We start from the raw sequence: 19,796 nt of genomic DNA, 5'->3' as shown, positions 1-19,796 counted from the left end.
AATAATTTTTTTTCCTTGCATTTTCACTGATTCATACTGTGCTGTGCTTCAAAAGCGCTGCTCTCTAAGTTGCCAGTAATATTTAAATCATATATTTGAATGTCCTGTAAGAAGTCTGAAGTAATAAATTCCAGAGACTTATAGTGACAAGTAGTCAAAAATACCTAGAAGGATTTTCAAGTTCTTTAATTAAATAAATTACAGTTAAATGGTAAAATAAAATCCCTACTCCATATGTGCAAAATCACACATATGGACCTATTTGCTCTTTTCTGATAATGTAGGGTTTTGATTAGCATATAGCATTTAATTACCAGTCACAAGAATATGACTGCCTAAAAAATTATCTTCTTGATTCTGAAGCAGAGCTTAAGACTTTATATATGGGAATTCTTAGAGAAAAAATGGGTTTTAATAATAAAGGTTTACTTTAAGAAGTTATTTGAGGTTTACTGATCATGTTTCTCATCTTGTGTTTTCTCATGAGAAATAGTTTGGGTGACTTCAAACATTTGCATGGAACAGTGCTCATTTGGATTAATATTCTGCTGAGAAAAATGTAAAGGGCAAATCACATATGGGTGCAAGAAACTATAAATTCTAATCCCAGTTCAGTCGGTGATTAGTTTTACAAGCTGAAGTAGTCCATTTGATTTCCCTGTGACTTTCTCCTTGCTTCTTCAAATTTAGAATCACAGCATTTCACACAGTAGTGGTAAGGATTATATTTGCACATCAGATGTTATTAACCTAATATCCAGCCTAAGGACACTCAAAGAGCAATGCCATCTTTAGTAACCAGGAGAGACACATAATCTAAAAATTAATTCACAGATATATTATTTCAAACTCTTAACTATTATGACTGAATAGCTGGAACTTTTAAACACTGCCAGACAGAATGCTATTTCTTTATTATTTAAGAGATATACAGTAGCTTCAAGAAGTTTTTATAGAGGTACTGATCATGAAAACCCCAACGACCAAGAGTCAGAGGAGAGAAAATGAGCTCAGTTTTTTGATACTAAAAAAGATTGGATTTTCCTAAGTTAAAAAAAAAAAAAGAAAAGAGGAAATAAAAAGCATGAGGTCTTATTTCCATGTGCAAAGGACCCACCTGCAGTTGCTCCTCCCGTTTCTCCATAGTTTGCTGCATGTTCTCCAGTGTTCCCTCTAACTTCTGTAAATCCTCTCGCACTGTGCTGGGCAGGCCACCTTCGATCTGCAATCGCTTGGCTTGGGAAATCTGCTTTTGCACATCTTGCCTTTTTGCACGGAGTCTCCTTGTCCTTTGCTAAAAGGGTTCATCCAACAGGAATGATTAGACTATTCAGACCCTTTGGCAAATTGGCAAGATGCAGCCCTTTTCTGCTTTTGCAGGGGTGTGCGATGAGAGTGGCAGACAAAGGGATAAACTGGGGAAGTATTCTTGAGGGTCTCACAGACTCATCAAGTATATGCCTTGGCTTCCAAAATTTCAAATGCTATATTTGTGGCATATGAATGTGAGAAAAAGAGTGAAAATGTGGCCATTTATCCAAAGCATATTTGAGGAAGCAGAAGCTGCAGCAGTTGAACAACCACAGCAGGAGTCACAGGTGCTTGTATTCCTCATCACTGCAACCAGGTCTGTCTGCTCTGCACTCCTGAGGCACAGGTTGGAGCCTCAGATTGAACAAAGCAATATATCAACCTTATTAGAGAGCAGGAGGAGATAGGCAAAGCTGTGTAACTCTGTCCCAGACGTGTTTTGGTTTGTAGCACTATCAGGAACTCCTAAGAATACATCCTCTCTCCTAACATGCCTGAGCCATGCCAGCCTTGCTAGGTAAACTCACAGCTAGCTCAATTCTGTTCTGGGTACTTTCAGGTCTGTGCCAAAATATGTTTCTACCTTGAGAGACTCCATACCATAAGAAAAAGAACTCAAGGAGAAGTTAACTATTTCTACTACCTCTCCTAAAATGGATAAGGAATGAAGAGTATTTAAAGAATGAATACAAACCTTTACACATACAATAGTGCTTATAAAAACCAAAAAGTTTATATAAGAATCAGGTAAGACTTGGAAGTACTCAGTCAGACAGGAAGCTGTCTGACTCCACAGAAATTGATGTTAATATAAAACAAATTATGCCCAAACATTGGCAGTAAATTATTCCTATTCTCATTATCTTTGAGCAGCTCACAAAGTTAATTTCCCATATTTGGCCTTAAAAGCCATATCATTGATTATTACTGTAGCCTGTAGATGTTTTGATTTGTTAACAGTGCATAAAAAACCTCCTGTTCTACTGCTACAGAATGGAGGTCCATCTGCCACAACAGCTATTCAGAGAAGGAAGTAAGGCTAGAGGAACACCTTCCCTCCAACATTTAGAACTGGGGCCACATCAAACAGCTAAAACAGAGAAATTTCTAAAGCCAGAATTGTAAATTGACAATTTACCATAATTAAATCTGCAACTCAAGCTTTAAAAAGGTAAAAAGAGTCTACAAATTTGCAGAGTACACTTACCCAAAATTTAAAGTGAATGAAACTTGTTTTTCAGGTGTATTGTGCCCAAAAATCCATATGAAATAGAAGTTGACATTTAACATTTAAAAAATACTGAAAATATTTTTCATTAAAATAAATCAACACTAGGCAATAAGGGACTGTTTCCTTCATAACTCTTCCAAGTTTAAATATAAAGGCTTATGTTAATGGACATAACAAAATTTTGTCAGAACACAAATTCTTCTTTTAAAAAAAAATTGGATATGGACATGAGTAATTGCCCTACCTGATGATGAAGCAGTAGTTGCTGAGCTTGTATTAAACTTTCTGTATCCAGGATCTTTTCAGCCTCTGCTTGGACTTCTTTAGAGTTGTTGATTAACTCTTCTATTGCACTTTTAACTTCTTCCTTATACTGGACACAGTCTCCAACAGCGCCTAAAGTATTTTCAATCTACAATTACAGATAACTTTAAGTATTTCATGTTGAAAGACACATCTGTATTTTAAGGGTACACTTACATTTGGAATATTTTTTCAAACATGCAGTAGATTTTCAAAATTAAAACCATTTTTATCTCCAGTATTCCTGACACCTTTAAGTTTACACTGAAAAAGTGTCTTTAGACTTAAAATATGCCTGAGGAGACCTTTTTCTTGTTCAAACATACCCCCTATTACGTTGCTGTATGACAAATAGCCATCTGTGACAGCTGCTTATTGGTGATCACTTAGAAAAAACATACTTATCCTTGTAAACTCACCCAGATTCAGCTAAGTATTTGTAGCTGATTCTCAGTACAGGCTCTGTTCTTCGTATGGCTCCCTGTGTTTTAAAGTTTTAATCACAAAGTATTCTAGATCCTTTTCCTTCCTTTGTTTTTTTTTTCCTTTTCCTTTCCTTCCCTTTTTTACTTTGGAGAGTCATTCAAATTCAAGCCATTCACTTTCCTGTTTAGTTTTTACACTCCAAAAACACTGCTGAACTCTGGAAATACCCAGTATCAGTCCTTGACTAAACAGTCTCATCCATCTGATTAACAAGCTTTATAAATAGTATTCAGACTTCTGAGAATCAGTAGTCATTTAACTATAGTGTATATAGTACCATTTAGATTATGCTTTTAGATTCAAATGAAGTATAATTCGACCTCCTATTTCCTTTTATTATCCTCATTAACTTACCCTCATTAACTTACCCTTAGTTCTGACTTTTAGAGGAAACAAAAAGCAAAAATAATTTAACTCCAAAAAACACCCCCCAAGAAACTAAAAAAATAAAATAGTATCTTAAGCTTTTTACACTCAGTTGGAAATCACATTTCTTGCTCAAACTTTCCACAGTTTTCACACCACAGAAGCTTAGAGAAATTTCAATAAATACACAGAACTTTCATGCATTTGAAACCCGTCCACAAGAACTGACAGTAACAATGAAATTAGAAGTCTGAACTCTTTCTCTCTCCTGAACTCCTTTTTTTTTTTTTTTTAAGTGGGTCTAATCTACCTTTTAAGTGCAAGATGCTGTAAGTTTCACCTAATTTTTCTTTTAACTGTATAAACTGTGAAGCAGTAAGTTCCCTGAGAGCCGACAGAACTCAAGGGTTCAGTGGCTCTGAGAGATTTCACTTGTTATGAGTTATAAATGTCCCACGATTTCCACAGTTACAGTATGTCATTTTCATTCAGGCCTCAGAGAACTGCAGCCTTTTCCTGCAAATTCAGCGTGTGATCCATGTCCTTAATGACTAGACGTGACCTCAAAGTAGTGCTTTATTTCAGCATAAAAGATAAATAAATCAAGATTAAAGTAAAATTCTGTATCCATTAGCTGATGTACATCATGGTTTTGGCAATGTTCATTCTGAACTGATTTAAAAAACCCCAGAAATATGGACATTTTGATTCCAGAGACATTTACTATGATACTTTCCAATTCTGCAAAGGGAAAGATCCACTGTAATAATGTCAGTATTTTTTGCCTACTACTCTCAATACTTTGCTACCCATGGAGTACAAATTAATTTTTCCTTGCTGAAGGCTTGTGGCTTAATTAAAAAAACACAGCAGGGAACTTGTGAAGCTATGACTGATGTCATTTCATGTGACACTGTAAATGCAGAGTTCTTGTGTCTCTCATACTGTACCTCAGCCAGCAAATCTAGAAGTCTCTTGAAGTCATTGGAAAGTCTACAGAGCTCATCCTCTGTCTCTTTGGCCTCCAAATCAGGACATAGTGTGGACAAAACAGTGAGTCTAGATTTCAGCCAGCTGTGATTTTCTCCATGCTTGTGAATATGCTTCCTAATTTCCTACAGAAAATAATCAAAACATACTTTCTTCAAATAAACAAGATACATCAATAACTGACATTCATGGCATCATTTCAAAGATCAGTAGTGTAAGCATAGTACTTTTATCTTGAAGCAGGAGAAATGTAGTATTCTTCTATTTGCATACCCTATCAGATTCTGTTCCAGTCAATGGCTGGAATTTTGCACATCTTCCACACACTTTACTCCACTACTAATTACACTGTTCTTTAGTAAGCAGCAGTGGAATACCTTTCCCTCACATTTTTACTTACAGATAGATAGACAGAAGGAAGGTAGCACATGTATGTTTCCATATATTGACCATATTTCTTAGTTGCAATTTAAATCTCAATTGTTGACTTTCCCAAATATATGTCATGCAATATAAAGTTTTGTGTAATTTTTTTCCTGGTTAAATAGCTTCCCCCTCCCCCCGCTTTTCACCCAGTAGTTCATTTATATCTTTGTGGCAGTGCTGATGAGGTATTGGCAGCAATGAAACTACATGAGTAAATCAAGACTTTTGGAGCAGAAGCACCCATTAGGCTAAAGATTTTCAGTTTTATCAAGGTCATCCTAATAACATTTCTCTGTATAGTTAGACTCATAACCTGCTCATTTCACATAAACACCTAGAGTATGTAGGTGCTCCTAGTATGTGAAATTAAAAAAATAAAATAAAAAAATAAAGGGCCAAGCTGGGTCCTAAGTGCCACAATAAATTATTGCCTAAAACTAATTTAACAAACCAAATCAATCTTCAGGTATTCTACCACTCTGTTACAAATCACCAGTGGAAAAGCGAATGGTAGAATATTTTCTCCTCTCCAGTTAGACTATTGCAGAACAGAATTTTTATTATGGAAGATTTCCTTAAATATAAGTAACTAAATGTAAGATCATTCAAAAACCTGCCCTCCAGAAATTTTTGCTTTTCTTTGAGCAGCACTTTGAACTCTGCATGCAATAAGATGAGAAGCAAATACTTATTCTATCTGCCCCTATATTTTTAATGTTCTAAATATAGAGGGAAAGGGACCTGTAACTCTCTAAATTCTTAAAAGTAGGGACTTCTGCCACACTTTGCTGTATGTGTAACTTTCTCCTGGTAATGTTTTTGAGAATACCAGGAACCAGCAGAGCTGCTATGGTTTCCATAGTAAAACAGTTGCACTATTTTAGACTACAATTTTATCCAGAGTCCCAGCAGCAATGACCATAGCTTTGTTAGAATATAAGCCAAGGGCTTACCCCTACAGATGCTTTACACTGCTTGTATTTGGCAGTATCATTAACATTTTCCTTTATCTTCTTTAGCTCTCTTTCCGTTGATGAAATCCAATTTGCCAATTCAGAAAATCTGAAATAAGACATCACATGATGCAAAAAAAAAAAAGAAAAAGGTTAGACAAAAAATTGCCACCACCAAACAATAACCTCATAAATGTTAGCAAAAAATTATGAAATCCACTCGAAGCCCCACTATAATTTGTGGAATTACTACATAAAGTCTAGTTTTCTACTTGAAGCTAATATCACAGTACCATTCTGTACATGGTACTGATCTATGATGACATGTAGAGGAGTGACCACACAAAAGGCTGCGTGAGACCCATGTAGGAAGGGAGCTGACACCTGCTCTTATAGCCCTTCCAGCTGTCCGAGTGCTCTGTTAGCTTTATGTATGTGCTGTCTATCTGGGATTTCAGATCCTTCAGGATTCGCTGGCTGCTTTCCAATGTTCCCCTCACTGGATCAGAAACTGGCAGTTTTTGGCAAAGTTCTTCAATTCGCTGTAGCCTTTTCTCACACAGGTGGTAAGATCCTTTATCACCAAAGAACAACTGAAGGGAGACAAAGCAGAAAATTCAGTAAAAATACAAACTGGAAGAAATCACGAAGCAAATCTATATATTGCTCATAAATTACTAAATTAAAATAATTTTTTTTGTTAAAGACTTCAAGAATTGATCTGACGTAAGTTGGACACAAAGCATTTGGTGGCTTAAGAGTTAGTCAGAACTTCTGTTTATTATTGACATTGAAATGTATTTCTGTAAATTCCCCCATGGAGGCATATAATTCATACCATGTGTTCCTTGATCATTCTTTCATTGCCTTCTCTTGATAACACCTTGTTCTGTCGAGCTAGTTCAGCTTTGCACTCCTCCACTGTCACCAGGAACTTGCTTTTCTGTACTTCAATTTTCAAGTGGATCAAATGATATGGGGCTTCTGTTTGAAGGTCCTACGTACCCACAGGGGCAATAAAGAAGCACAGAGATAAAACACTACTCCCACTACCTCAGTGCAAAGTTGTTACAAATAAATGATCTAAAACCTGATAATAAAATATGTATGTTCATGAACAGATAGGAGTTTGCCCTTATTCATTTGGTACCAATGTCTTAGATTTATCATAAGGTCATAAGTTGTGACCAAAATGCGTATGTAAAAAGAACATTACAGAGATATCTTCATTTTTGGCAAGATAGAGCAAATATTTCCTGTATAAAATAGTATTCACAGCTGCTTCCAGAGGCTTCTGCCTGCCTACTTGTGAGACCACTCATCCATTCATCCAGCTTTGACCAGCAACATGCTGTAGCAGGCAAAAAATTCCATAGCTGGTGAGCAAAGTTAGTTCAGTTGTTAGAGTCTTTGGCAGAAGACACAATTTAAGCTGATAGCCTGATATTTTACAAATTTCTTTAGTTTGGTTGGGCAAGTAATTGTTATCATCCAACAGCAGCATAAAGGAAAGAAAGCTAGCACCTATTCTCAAGAAATGCTCTTAACACAAATATCATTATGGCTGTATGTAGTTGGGGAAAATAAGGTTTTATAACTAATTTCTCACATTTCTTGACTTAACATGGTTTTTGCAAGAGGCTATTTGTAGGTCTAGTGGTGTCTAATATTGTAAAATACTATTTTTTTCCTTTTTTCCAATTGTATGGGAAGCCAATTAATAGAAATTATTTGTTTTATTTTATTTTAGGTTTTTTTTTTTTAAATATATAGGTCATACAGAAACTTTCCAAAACTAAGATTTACAATATCCAGAGACATCATTCACTAACCTTCCACTGCCTATGGAGTTTCCTCACAGCTTCCTGCAGGCTGTGTTGCTCTTGTTCTGGGAGGATGTCAGTAAGCTCATCACATGCTTTCAGAAAGGCATTTAGGACTCTCTGATCCAACTGGTTGAAAAATTCCTGAAGTGGAGGCAGAAAGCAAGAATGTGAGAAGATGAAGCTGGTTATTGATATGGTAGCCTGCCAACATGAAGTTCCCTAAAACACTCTCTAAGTTTCAGTGTTACTTCTGTTGCATTGAAGAACTGATGTTTGAACTAAGGAAATAACTATTTCTAGCCAATTGAGGTCCAGCAAATTAATTTACTCTCAGCCAGTACACTGAGATGGTATTTTAACAAGAATGCATTTCAAAACTACATGCATAAGTTATGGTTATAATACAGATACAGATAATAATCTAAAGAAAGGAGCAGTGGATGTGTGAGAATTGCCAAAATATAGTGTTCTAACTCCCAGTAGTTCTACTGAAAACCCCACCCTAATTTCTACAGGGCTTTTTCACCTTCTGGTTGCTTACATCCAATCTTAAGTAAGAGAGCTGACAATTTTCCTTTCTGTTTTTCAATCTTAATATTAGTTTGACCTGATCTGTATAACTTCTACACGTGCAAGAAATCCACATCAATGTTAGAATTAAGTAGGCTTTTCACTTGTATGTCATGCACTCAAAGATTTCCATGAGGAAGGTCAGAGAATTTACTCACGCTATGTTTCCTGAGAAGTTCTTCAGGATTTCCTTTTTCTTTTAAGCAACAATTGGCAATCTGTATTACTTTCTCCAGTTCTGCTCTAGACTCCTCAAATTTCTTCATCAAACGGCTATTTGCTTCTATGTTTTTTCTCCACTCACCAGCTTTCCTGACCATATTCTGAGTTACAAGCAAAGAAAATGAGCTGGCACTTTCAAACTGGTTTTTATTTGCTCTCTTTTACCATGATCTTACAAAACATGCATTTAATTTGTGTCACTCTTTTAAATATATGCTTTTCACCATGCTTCTCCCTCTCATGCTCCCATTTCCCCAATTTCTAATCCTGAGGCTTGTGCTAATGTCGTCATTCAAATGAAAATTAGTAGATTAGATGTCTCTGGTATTTTCAGAATGCCTCTACCATTTCATTAGTGAGTTTCTGTCCTAAAGCCTGCTTTCAAATGTAAAGCACCAGGTATGACCAGAAACTTGCCATTTCATTCTTCCCAGCATCAAACTACCTTCCCCCTGATATGACTGAAGTGAGGGTGGCTTGACCCATGGATCCAACCAGTTCCACACTACAGTTCTTCTTGCCTGGAAGAGGTTTGTATGATTATCACACTAGTATGTCAGAGAAGTAACCAGGCACAAAGCTGCATAGAAGAAAGCAAATTTTGTGGTTTAGTTGCTGAAATCCTCATTTTGCAACCTTAGTCACAGCTCTTCCATTAGTCTGCTTTTCAGTCCATCCTGTGCACTGCAATATTCAGGGATTAGAATTTCGTGAGCAAGTAAGAAAACTTACCAGGATTAATGAACAGTTCAGCACTTTAACTGCTGCAAAGCACTTGCAACACTGCTCACTTCACCATCCTCATTGATTACAAACCTCAGCGTAAGGAATTGTAGTGAGTTTACCCAGAGAGCTAATCAAATCTGTAGTTCTCAACATAAACAACTTGCTAAATCTTTTTAAAGCCTTCTGATAAAAATATCTGCATAATAATAGAATCTTATAGGCATGTATTCTTTACATGAAAAACTGCGAGTTTCCAATATTTTAACTCTAGGTATGTCACACTTTGTATGATTAGGCCTTATTTCATGGGTTTATTTTCTAACACAAAAACAGATAAACCACCCTCCAAATTTACAGAAACAGAATAATTAATGTTGAACATGGTAAATTTAGCAAGTTACAAGTACATCTGCTTTTGTTACAATAAGCTAAACTTAAATAATTATTTCTACATTATAAATCAGCCACCATTAATCTTAAGGAACACCCCACAAAATACAATACAAATTTTGAAATTCACCTCTCAGAGAGAGCTTTTTATGAATAGGTGATTTTCTGTAGTTTAAAACTCAGTTTAGAAAGCATTATCCTGAACAATAATTGCCTGAAAATAAATGTAATGAACCCACTTTTTGGAGATACGACTCTAAGACGGTCACAGAATCACTGAGTATCCTCAGTTTGAGATAAAGATCATTGAGTTCATCTCTGGTTTTGCAAAAGACCCAAAACCCAAAAAAATCACATCATGTGTAATGGCTAATTTCATGTAAGTGTGGGGTGAGACTTGGGCTGAACAGCCCAGAAAATATCAGTAGTAACTGATAATAACAACAGGTGAGGGTGAATATAGCCTGAACACCACACCTTTGCATTAACAAATGCAACATATTTGCAACTTTCTAATTCCCTGCATTTTCTGAGAAATACAAAGCCTGGCAACAGTAATATGTGCAAAAGTTTCCATCTTCCATGCTTTGTGTGAAAGGGGATGTGTGGGAATATAGAAACAAATAACTAGCCAAGATAATAAAGTCAGGATAAACAGAAACTAGTGCAGCCCTGACAGTAGGATTTCAGGTTCCTCAGTCCAAAGGAGTCTGAGGCATGTGAAAGTTCTCTTAAATCCTAGGTTCCTCTGTGGCAGGCTCAGCTCTGAATAAGTGCATGGAGAACATGACTGTCAGTGCCCTGACCACTTATTACCTAAGAAAGACAAATCTTTCATTAATAACTTGACATCAGGGAGGAGAGTTACCCAGGACAGCAGCTACAGAGTGATGAAATGCAGCTACAGTAGGATGGATGAGCTGCACATGAACAAATGTTCACAAACATGCACCAAGGTATGGCATTTTTACCTGAAAAGTAAGCTGAACTTGTGTAGCTTTCTTCTGAAATATTGAGTGCTGTAAATGCTTTAACACTTCAGTTGAAGTCACACACTGAAGGATACTCTGACTATTTCTCTCAATCAGGGACACATCCTTCTTGCAGTTTTCTTGGTAAGCTACCAAATCCTGAAAGAAAAAAACATATATGCACCCTGGCCAGGAACAAAGAGGAGAAAAGTTTGGCAAAATAACAGGAATATGCTTTTTAACAGTGGGAACAAAAGGGATGAGGTCAAAGGACCATGGTAAACAGACTGCACAAAATATTGTATGAAATAACACAGACGACACAACTTTCTCCTTGAATGCAAGGTCTTGTACCCAAACAGATGTCCAGCTATTCATAAAAGAATACACAGATGTGTACCCAAGCCCTCTGGGTAGTTGTAGAGAATGTAGATCAATACATTGTTCTGGGATTTAATTTTGCTGCTTTTCTGTACTTTTTGTGCAATTGTAAGTAAGCAACAGGGAAATCAATAGACACAGGGATGACAGTTCTCAGTTGCAGGTTGAGATCTCAACCTTCCTTGCCTTTCAACAAATTAATCCTTCATGCCAGCTTTTGGAATGCAGATTTCATTATAAATCACATTAAGTAATGAGAATTATACTTAAAAAAATAAAGCGAGAAAAAGAAAACATGCATGAAGTAGTACAGGGTGAAAAAAATTTCAAAAATCCTATTTTCATTTAACTTTCCAAGAGAGTTCTGACTAGCTCTGAATTCCTCCAGAGAGAAATGCTTATTGGCCATGTAGAAAAGTTAATGTTATACTGCAATTCACTTCAAAGAAACCACTTTTCCAAGCCTCTAAAAAACTTACATAATTGTCTAAGGAAACCTACAGAAGTTTCTGATCACAATTTTTCATGTGCTCAATAAAAATCCTATGTAGTTCTTATACTTCAGTCCAATTTCCATTATATTAAAAAAAAAGAAGTCTTATGTTTACTTCTTGCATTAAAACCAAGGACATTAGATAGGAACACAGATTTCAATCTTTTTATATTTATGCCAAGCTGACTTTATGGTAAGGCTATGTCTTTTGCCTGAATATGAAGAAATATCTGCTCAGCTTACAGCGTTGGAATCCAAATTCCTAGAAAGATAATTGTAGATACTCAGAGGCAGCAGACCTTTGTAGGATATTTTTGAAACTTACTTGGGCTTTTTGTTTAAGAACAGTTGTGGGCTGTGCTTCAGGATCCAGGATCGAAATTATTTCATTGACTTTTTCAAGAGATTCATAAAAATGTGTGATTTGTTTCTCCAGTTCTTCCAGTGGAGACAGCAGACGTTGGCATTCATATACCAGGGCACAGGAATACTCCTTAACCTTTTGGTCAAAAAAATAGTTATTGAAAAAGTTGTAAAATTCAATAAGTAGCAATTTTTTCTGCATGTAGATTTATACAGTTGCTACCTACTGTTTTTAAGATAGAGCAGTCCTGATCCTCTATTACTTCTTAAAAAAAAAGTATTAAATGTAAGGATCATAGTCTTAACATTTAAGTAACATCTTCTCCACCCTGAATCAATCTATTTTTACAACTATATATTTGTTCAAATGCATGTATGTGAGAATTTATATACAGAAACATACTATTTATTAGTTCAATAGTCAAAAACATATAGTTAAAAAAAAAGTATTCTGCAACCTTGTTCAGCTGCTCTTTGAGCCGTGTCAAAGTTCCCAGCATTTCATTTGCTTCCTCTTGAGAAACTTCTTTAGTAATAAGTTGCACTGTTCTTGAAACTGCTTTGTACTGAGCTTCCATTGCAGGCAATTTCTGCTTAATATTCTGAAATGAGTGTTTAAAAAAAAATATTCAACAACAGTATTTATATATTCATGGGAAATAAAAGACTGATAAATTACATATATTCTAATTATCAATAATTTTCATCACTGATTTTAGGGAACACTGGATCATATTTCAAATGGATGAAAACTGAGCCAGAGTATCATTCAACTCACCTGAAAGTGATTTGAAACTACAAAGAAAGAAATATCTAGTGAGACAGTGTTTTGGAAATCTACTCTAAAAATGTCACTAATAGAATACATTGATATATATTTTAGCTACAGATGAAATCATACAAAAAGAAAGCACCACTGGTAAAGAACCCCAGTTAATAATGGGAATATATACTAAACTAATTTTATGCTATCAGAACTAAAACGTTGCAAATTTCTTTCTTTTGAAGGAGGAAGAAAGAAACAAAAGGAAGACACTTACTTCTAAATCTTGTACAAACATTTTGACATCATGAAAGGACACTTCTACAGAGGCTGAAAATTTCTTATTGCTTCCCTCAATAAAAGCAGTCAAATGGGCAATGCCATCCACATATTCCTTCCTAATTTTGTCCAGTTCATCTGCTCGAGCATACTAAAAAAAGGAAAGTAAAAAAAACAAATAAAAGACCCCCACCCCAAATTAGATATCTAGCAATTAAGTAACCATTAGGAGAATTAGCATGTTTTCAGTGCAATTTTTTGCTGGAAAAATTATATTCAATAAAATACAATATAATGGAAACTAATCTTCTAATCATCTGCATTAGTTCCAATAGTAATGATGCTACAATGAACAGCATGCATACAGGAGGGCAGCAGCTCTTAAGGTACGGGGAATGCCAGACTCATTTGTTTCTACCCTAGAATCAACAACTCAAATAATTTCTCACTACCTACAATATCAATTTTGAAAATTTGGCAAAGAGAACAGAACATGGAAAGCCTAGAAAAGCAAAAGGATAAGGGAAATCTTAATAAAGGAATGCTGGCCAGAGGAAATAGAAACACATGTCTTAGAAAGAGCTGTATGACAGAAATGGTGAAAAAGCCAGTGATAAAAAAGCCCACACAGCCAGCATATGAAAGAAGCTGCATAAGTAGGGGAAGAGAAATTAACATCAGTGAATCACTCTAAATAGCATCAGCAAGGAAAGCTTCAGAACATTCTTGTCAACAGTCTGGAAAAGTTACAATAAAGGAGAGCCAATAATTATTTTCTTTTCCTTTTAACTTGACTGCATAGGATATAATAATGCCAGAAAAGAAAACAGATTCAGTACCTTCAAACAGGCAACTGCTATTTAAAATCACTGAAAAGGGACAATATCAATACATGTATAGTGACTGTAACAAAAGTATTTTGTAATGTGTTTATGAGGTGTGAAATACTTCTGTGTAATTAAGATCACATCTCTTTGATTTTTAAAGAGCAAATATAGAAACAACAATTCCTTTCCTGTCAGTTGAGTCTCTTGTATGAGAGAAAGGGTATGTTTATTTCTTTGCTATCAGAGCCTGCTTGTAGGCAAGATAGAAGCCTGACCAAAATGGGGAAAACATTTAGTTAATTAGTTAACTATTGGCCCTGCTTATGGTCACAGCACAATAATTGGAAGAAGCTTCCATCAAAGAGTAGTAAATATTATAATTTTCACTATTTTTACTGTTTAGCTTTACAGAGCTTTTACAATTACAATAGGTACTGAAAACCAGTCATTTTCTTTGTAGAATGGTAGAGGTTTTGTATAAATAACATTCACTGTTTCAAGACAGGTGACCATAATGAAAAGCTACAGCTTATACAAATTGAAATTGTTCACCACCGCCCCAGGCCCCAAAAAACAGCTGTATAACCGAAAAGGTAAATAAAGGAAGAGCCTCAATAAAATAAATTACTGTTAGGGAGTAATTTCTAATTTAAATACAGATTAACTGCTAGGCGCTTCAGTAAGTTGTCTTGTATTCCTGCTAACAGGGTAATCTGTCTTGCTTGCATGGAAATGACAAAGTAAATACTAAAAAGTAAAAAGGATAAAATTACCTGCTTAACTTGCATGAACAACTCTCTCCATCTTCCATTTAGCAACAGAAGCTGCTGTTTAAGATCTCTGGAAATGGTCTCATCACATGTTTCAATCAGAAAATTGCCAGCATCATTCATGGCTGTGTGCTGTTGGATCCAATGAGGTAAGTGCCGGAAAAACTCCTCAAGAAGAAAATGAAAATACAATTCCAAAACCTCTTCAATTAGCCTTTACCTTAAATCACAAAACTAAAATTTATTCACCAGCTCATGACTTGATAAAAACTCACTAAACAATTATCCCCTGAAGAGCTTCACATCAAATATGCCATAATAGAATTTTAATGTCTGTGAACATAACCTGTGGAATTAAAAATTCCGGCTGGTTTATTTACAGCTCATTTTACTCCAGTGAGTGGCTTCAGTTAAACTAAAGAAAATCCTCCTTAAGGGAAAACTCCATAACTGAAAACACTCTTAGGGCTCATCGATTTTCTGTCTCATCCTTAAACAGTATGGGCTGACAGTAACACACTCCACATCCAGCCTGTGGAGAGGTCCTTCCCCTGCTGTGATCCACATGCAGCTTTCCAGGCTCTGGCAACCCAGAAGACCTGTGAAGACTGATTCTTTATCACTGCTTCCTCCTGTCTCAGAGCAGCTTTGTGCCAAGGGGAAACGGATTGTTGTCACTGATTTTGTCCCCCTCTCTGTCCCAGAGCCTCTTGTAGGCAGGTACATGTACATAAATTGGTAGAGAAGACAAAGAACACCTCTTTCTCCTCCTTTCCTCTCTTCAAGATGAGGGGCAATCATTCCTAAGGCAGGTGTCTCTGGGCTCCATGACTCCAGCTACACCAGTAAATAAAACAGGGCTCAATTACTGTCTCATGATTGTCCACATCTTCTCTGACATGACTCTGGCTTGTCCCTGCCACCCTTCTCCCAAACAATGCACAATTCAATAAACGGCTTAGTCTGTTACAAACAGACTGAATCATGAGAGCACCTTCTTTCAGGGGAGAAGGAGTAATCAGAAGGATTCAAGCTGAACCATCCTCAGGATTTAGGAAGGGGCAATGATCCATTTTGTTTGTGATTATTGATCTACCCTATAATTCCAAAGCCATTCACCTTCCAGTGACTGTCCCATACAATCCTTTGCTCAATGTTACATATGAAAAACTCCTATTCAACCACACTGTCAGTCATGCCAAGTTCCAGAGCTACAGTTTTGAACCTTTATTCTTGTCAGAACTCATCCACACGTAAAAAAAGTTCAGCTGCAACTAAAAAGAGGAAGTCAAATGGTTGTATACTGGTCAAATATCTTGAAGAGAGAGCTGAACAACACACAGTGTTTCAATTCAGTAGTGTACAGGTGGTCTGTACTGATGTATCAGTGAATAAATTTAATCCCCTCAGTAAATTGCAACTGCAGTTTGAATCTTCTTATACTCGCAGTGGAACAAACCCCATGCTTTGTGCAAAGGCTAACCTTTATAAGCACATCCAAAAGAAATTAAGTCAACTGAACCTGGAACTGGTGAGCTTTCCAATGGTCAGGCTCACTAGAGGTCAAGCAGAAATAGCATGTGGGGTAAACTGCTCACATCCTTGTTTCCACACATTTATTCCCACAAACTGTTACCTTCTGCAGACCCTGCTGGGGAGTCTCTCAATTTCAAAAGCATTTTAACCTAAGCATGTTTAAAATTTAAACAAGTTCGGAAGGTACTGGGAAGCACACCTCTTTCTCCATTAAAACAATGCAGTTCTTTGTAAGTAAGTCACCACATGAGATCTAGAAGCTGTCTAACACCTTCTGGATACAGATGTGTGAGAAAAGTGTGGGAGGGTGCAGTTAGAAGGAAATTATTATGGAAAGTGCTTAAGAGGTACTGGAAGTAAACAAAGGAGTAGTAGAAGGAACAGTCTGAAAAATCCAAGCGCTACTGGATAGCTACAATACTGCTATTTTTTTTTTTTTTTTTTTGCAAGAACTTCCATGCTACAGGTTCACAACAAGGTTTCAGAAAACAGAAGCCAACAGATCAATTTCTTTTCCAAAAAGGACAGTGGAATGTGATGGTCTGGAAATGATACAGAGAAAAAGGAAAGAAGAAAAAGCCATGACACCATGATGAAAGGCTACTATGGTCTTTGCCTAGGATGGAATACAGTGGTTTTAAATAATACAGGTAATGTTTGCAAACAAGAAACTTTCTATCATATTACTGATATCTTTGTGGGTTTACAGAAAAAATATTTTGAAATGCTTAAAAATGTTTTATGCCATATTCCCAACAATAGTTATGTTCCACCTGTATTCCAGATGTTTTTTCTTCATGGCTGTAAGACTATCATTTTTACAAACCACAGTAAGAATTGATTTTGGTTTTAAATCACACCTATCCTTGGAACTACCGAAGTAAAAACTTCATTGCTGTGGAGTGCTAAATTCAACATTAAAATCAGAATTAACTTTTAAAATATGTATCTCAGTCAACAGGCAGATTATGTTACCACTCAGTAACCTTGAACAGGTTTGAGCCAATATATTTTAAGAAGAAATTTGCATTTTGGGAAGAATAAAGCCTTAAGTCTTTCAAACAGGGTTTTTTGAAACTTGTCATATATCAAAATGACAAGAACTATTTGTTGGATTTATGTTAGAAATCAGAAGCAAGTATAAAATGTATGGATATGTTCAAATTTCTGCCTTGCAAATCTTTAACGATAAAGTTATACATCTGATCAGAAAAGTAAACATTTTGATTTTATTCATATATATGGAAATATTTTAGAATATTTCATTTTAATCATTGTCCAGTTACTTACATTAAACATACACCAGTATCTAAGATCCCCCTTATCAGCTGAAGTCATCCTTCCCACCAAATAATTTTTTGTATCTGTATTATGCCAAACTATTTTTTTCACAGGTTTATTTTTATTTTAAAAGTGTATTTCATCATTTTACATCTGTTTAAACTAACAAACTTTAACAAAATTATACTGTTCTTTCATGTAACATGAAATGCTTATTTCTGACCTGATGGCATTGTACCATCTTACAACCTATGAGAACCCTACTTTTGTGTTAAGAGCTAGATAGCTGCTACATTGGGATCAGGTACAAATTCAGCAACTATTAAATGCAGGACTATTCAAGTTAATCCAGGTTATTACTGAAGGTTTCCAAACTTAAGTCTTAGTGCTTCAGTACTCTGACATTATAACAGAAAAAAAAAAAAAATAGAAAAACTATCTTTATAACTGCAGGTTCCCAAAATCAATTGTGGAAAAGATTTCTGAAATGCCTGGGAAATGGATTAATTAATCACCCATCAAATATTACAACACATATTAATAGTACTTCTCTTTGAAGGTAATGAGTACTGAAATGTGTCATCCAGAAAAATCAGCTAAAGTGTCTTTATAGGTAGTTCATGATTACTCACTTTGGTGCTAAGAGCTGTATTTGCCTTTGAGTGAATCATGTAACATGCCTATCTCTGAGCAATACTGCTGCCCTCTATTCGTGCCAAAGATGCTTCTAGCCATGGTACCACAGATGAGGCTTTCCTTCATTGTGTATGTAAGTATTTGCCTCCAGATGCCAAATGGGCATCTGAATACTGAAATACTGAAACAGCTACATGAACAAAGACAGGATGTCAAAGTCTAGGCAAATGCAAAACAAAATCCCACGTTTCACAGTTTACTATATAGCCAGATGCATATGCTAGTAGTGCATACCTTTTTGGAATGTTCAGGCTGATTCAGCATTTTTTCAGCATCTTCAAGCCAAGCTTGTAGACCTGCCACAGTGCTGCTGTATCTGTCCCAATTAGCAATTACTTCTTCCAGCATGCTCCTTACACTTCTCACCTCTACTGAGAGGTTCCTCCACTGAGCTGTGGTATCACTCATGAATTTCATCACATTCTCAACTTCTTCCACTGAGATACAGGAAAGATATTGATTATTCTGTTTCATTACTATTTCTGTAAAGATTAACTTTATCTTATGCTTATTCATTTTAATCAGGGAATTAGATTTTACTGTAACTTCTATTTCAGTAGGCTTTTATATACGAATGTTCAGTTCACCACCCAATTTTAGCACAAGATCATGACTGAAAAATTAAACGTGTGAATTAAAGACTTGGGAAAGTACAAAAAAGGCATGCTAAGTTAAAACAGTCACACTGCATATTGTGTATGGTGTTCATTTCAAATCTGCAATAAAAGAAACCAAGACATAAGCTTGCCTAAAGAAAGCAGAAAATGAGAAATGTATAATATAAAAACATATATTATGTCTGCATTGAAAAGTACAGAATGCAATTCTGATCTTCCTTCCATTGACTTTGAAACCAAACTGCTGCTAATTTTTGCCATTTAACTTTTAGTATTTTCCACATGCCAAGAAAGGAACAAGTGTGTCCTCATTCCAGAAGAAAAAAAAAAAAAAAAAGACAGAAGAAAAAAGGCCAAACAAATGCTGAGGCTTCATAAAATATGCAGAATACAGTTGTTTTAAAGAATTTTTAGCTAATTTGAACTGCTATTGCTGAAGTCATATATGTGAGTACTTGTTCTTTAGAAAAAAAATTGTTATTGCATTATATTAATAGCATTGAACTAATCTGTGACTTTTGTTTTTTACAAGAATACCTTGCAAAAATGTTTACTTTTGTAAAATTTGAGTATCACTATCAATTTAAATTTCACAAGAAACAGAGGTATCCATTTTCTCCCCCCTTTAGCAGCAGCTGCAACAATCCTCCACAGACATCACTATGTTACAGATTAAAGTGATCTCCTGTCTGTAATTATCTAGGTCAAATATTGCCCTGGAATTCTCAGTGAACTCAGCAGTATTCAAGAATGACAGGAGCCTGCTGTTGAATCAGCTACACATTTTTTCTCATGTATATCCATATTGCAACTACCACTTGAGTTCCTCTTGCAGGTTTTCAAAGCTACTGAAGAATCTCCAATCAACCAAGGGATAATTTGGCAACTAAGATACTGGGACCAACTCCCTGTTTGTGTTTTTCTTTTGAATTAAGCCACGCCAGGGAGCATTTCCAGGCACTAGAACATGATTTTCCCTCCTCCTAATTTGGTTTCTGTCACACTTTTAGCCCAAATTA

The 19,796-nt window shown here is 35.8% G+C and overlaps 1 protein-coding gene across 1 annotated transcript in view; it reads right to left on the bottom strand.

The window, feature by feature from the left end:
* SYNE1 (spectrin repeat containing nuclear envelope protein 1) overlaps positions 1 to 19,796 on the bottom strand; it is a 288,904-nt gene that overhangs the window by 186,722 nt on the left and 82,386 nt on the right. The window contains exons 17-30 of the mRNA XM_085055829.1: positions 18,395 to 18,597; positions 14,651 to 14,815; positions 13,049 to 13,201; positions 12,467 to 12,610; positions 11,971 to 12,144; positions 10,772 to 10,930; positions 8,621 to 8,785; positions 7,899 to 8,033; positions 6,905 to 7,063; positions 6,451 to 6,659; positions 6,067 to 6,175; positions 4,648 to 4,812; positions 2,787 to 2,954; positions 1,118 to 1,294 (exon numbers count right to left, since the gene is read on the bottom strand). Of these exons, the coding sequence (XP_084911955.1) occupies positions 1,118 to 1,294; positions 2,787 to 2,954; positions 4,648 to 4,812; positions 6,067 to 6,175; positions 6,451 to 6,659; positions 6,905 to 7,063; positions 7,899 to 8,033; positions 8,621 to 8,785; positions 10,772 to 10,930; positions 11,971 to 12,144; positions 12,467 to 12,610; positions 13,049 to 13,201; positions 14,651 to 14,815; positions 18,395 to 18,597 (2,285 nt within the window). The remainder of the gene's footprint in view (positions 1 to 1,117; positions 1,295 to 2,786; positions 2,955 to 4,647; positions 4,813 to 6,066; positions 6,176 to 6,450; positions 6,660 to 6,904; positions 7,064 to 7,898; positions 8,034 to 8,620; positions 8,786 to 10,771; positions 10,931 to 11,970; positions 12,145 to 12,466; positions 12,611 to 13,048; positions 13,202 to 14,650; positions 14,816 to 18,394; positions 18,598 to 19,796) is intronic.

The sequence above is a fragment of the Lichenostomus cassidix genome, chromosome 3, assembly GCF_008360975.1.
Source record: "Lichenostomus cassidix isolate B80296 chromosome 3, HeHo_3.0, whole genome shotgun sequence".
Classification (NCBI taxonomy): Eukaryota; Metazoa; Chordata; class Aves; order Passeriformes; family Meliphagidae; genus Lichenostomus; species Lichenostomus cassidix.
Note: the sequence above shows the minus strand (reverse complement) of the source record. Positions and strands in the feature narration are given on the sequence as shown.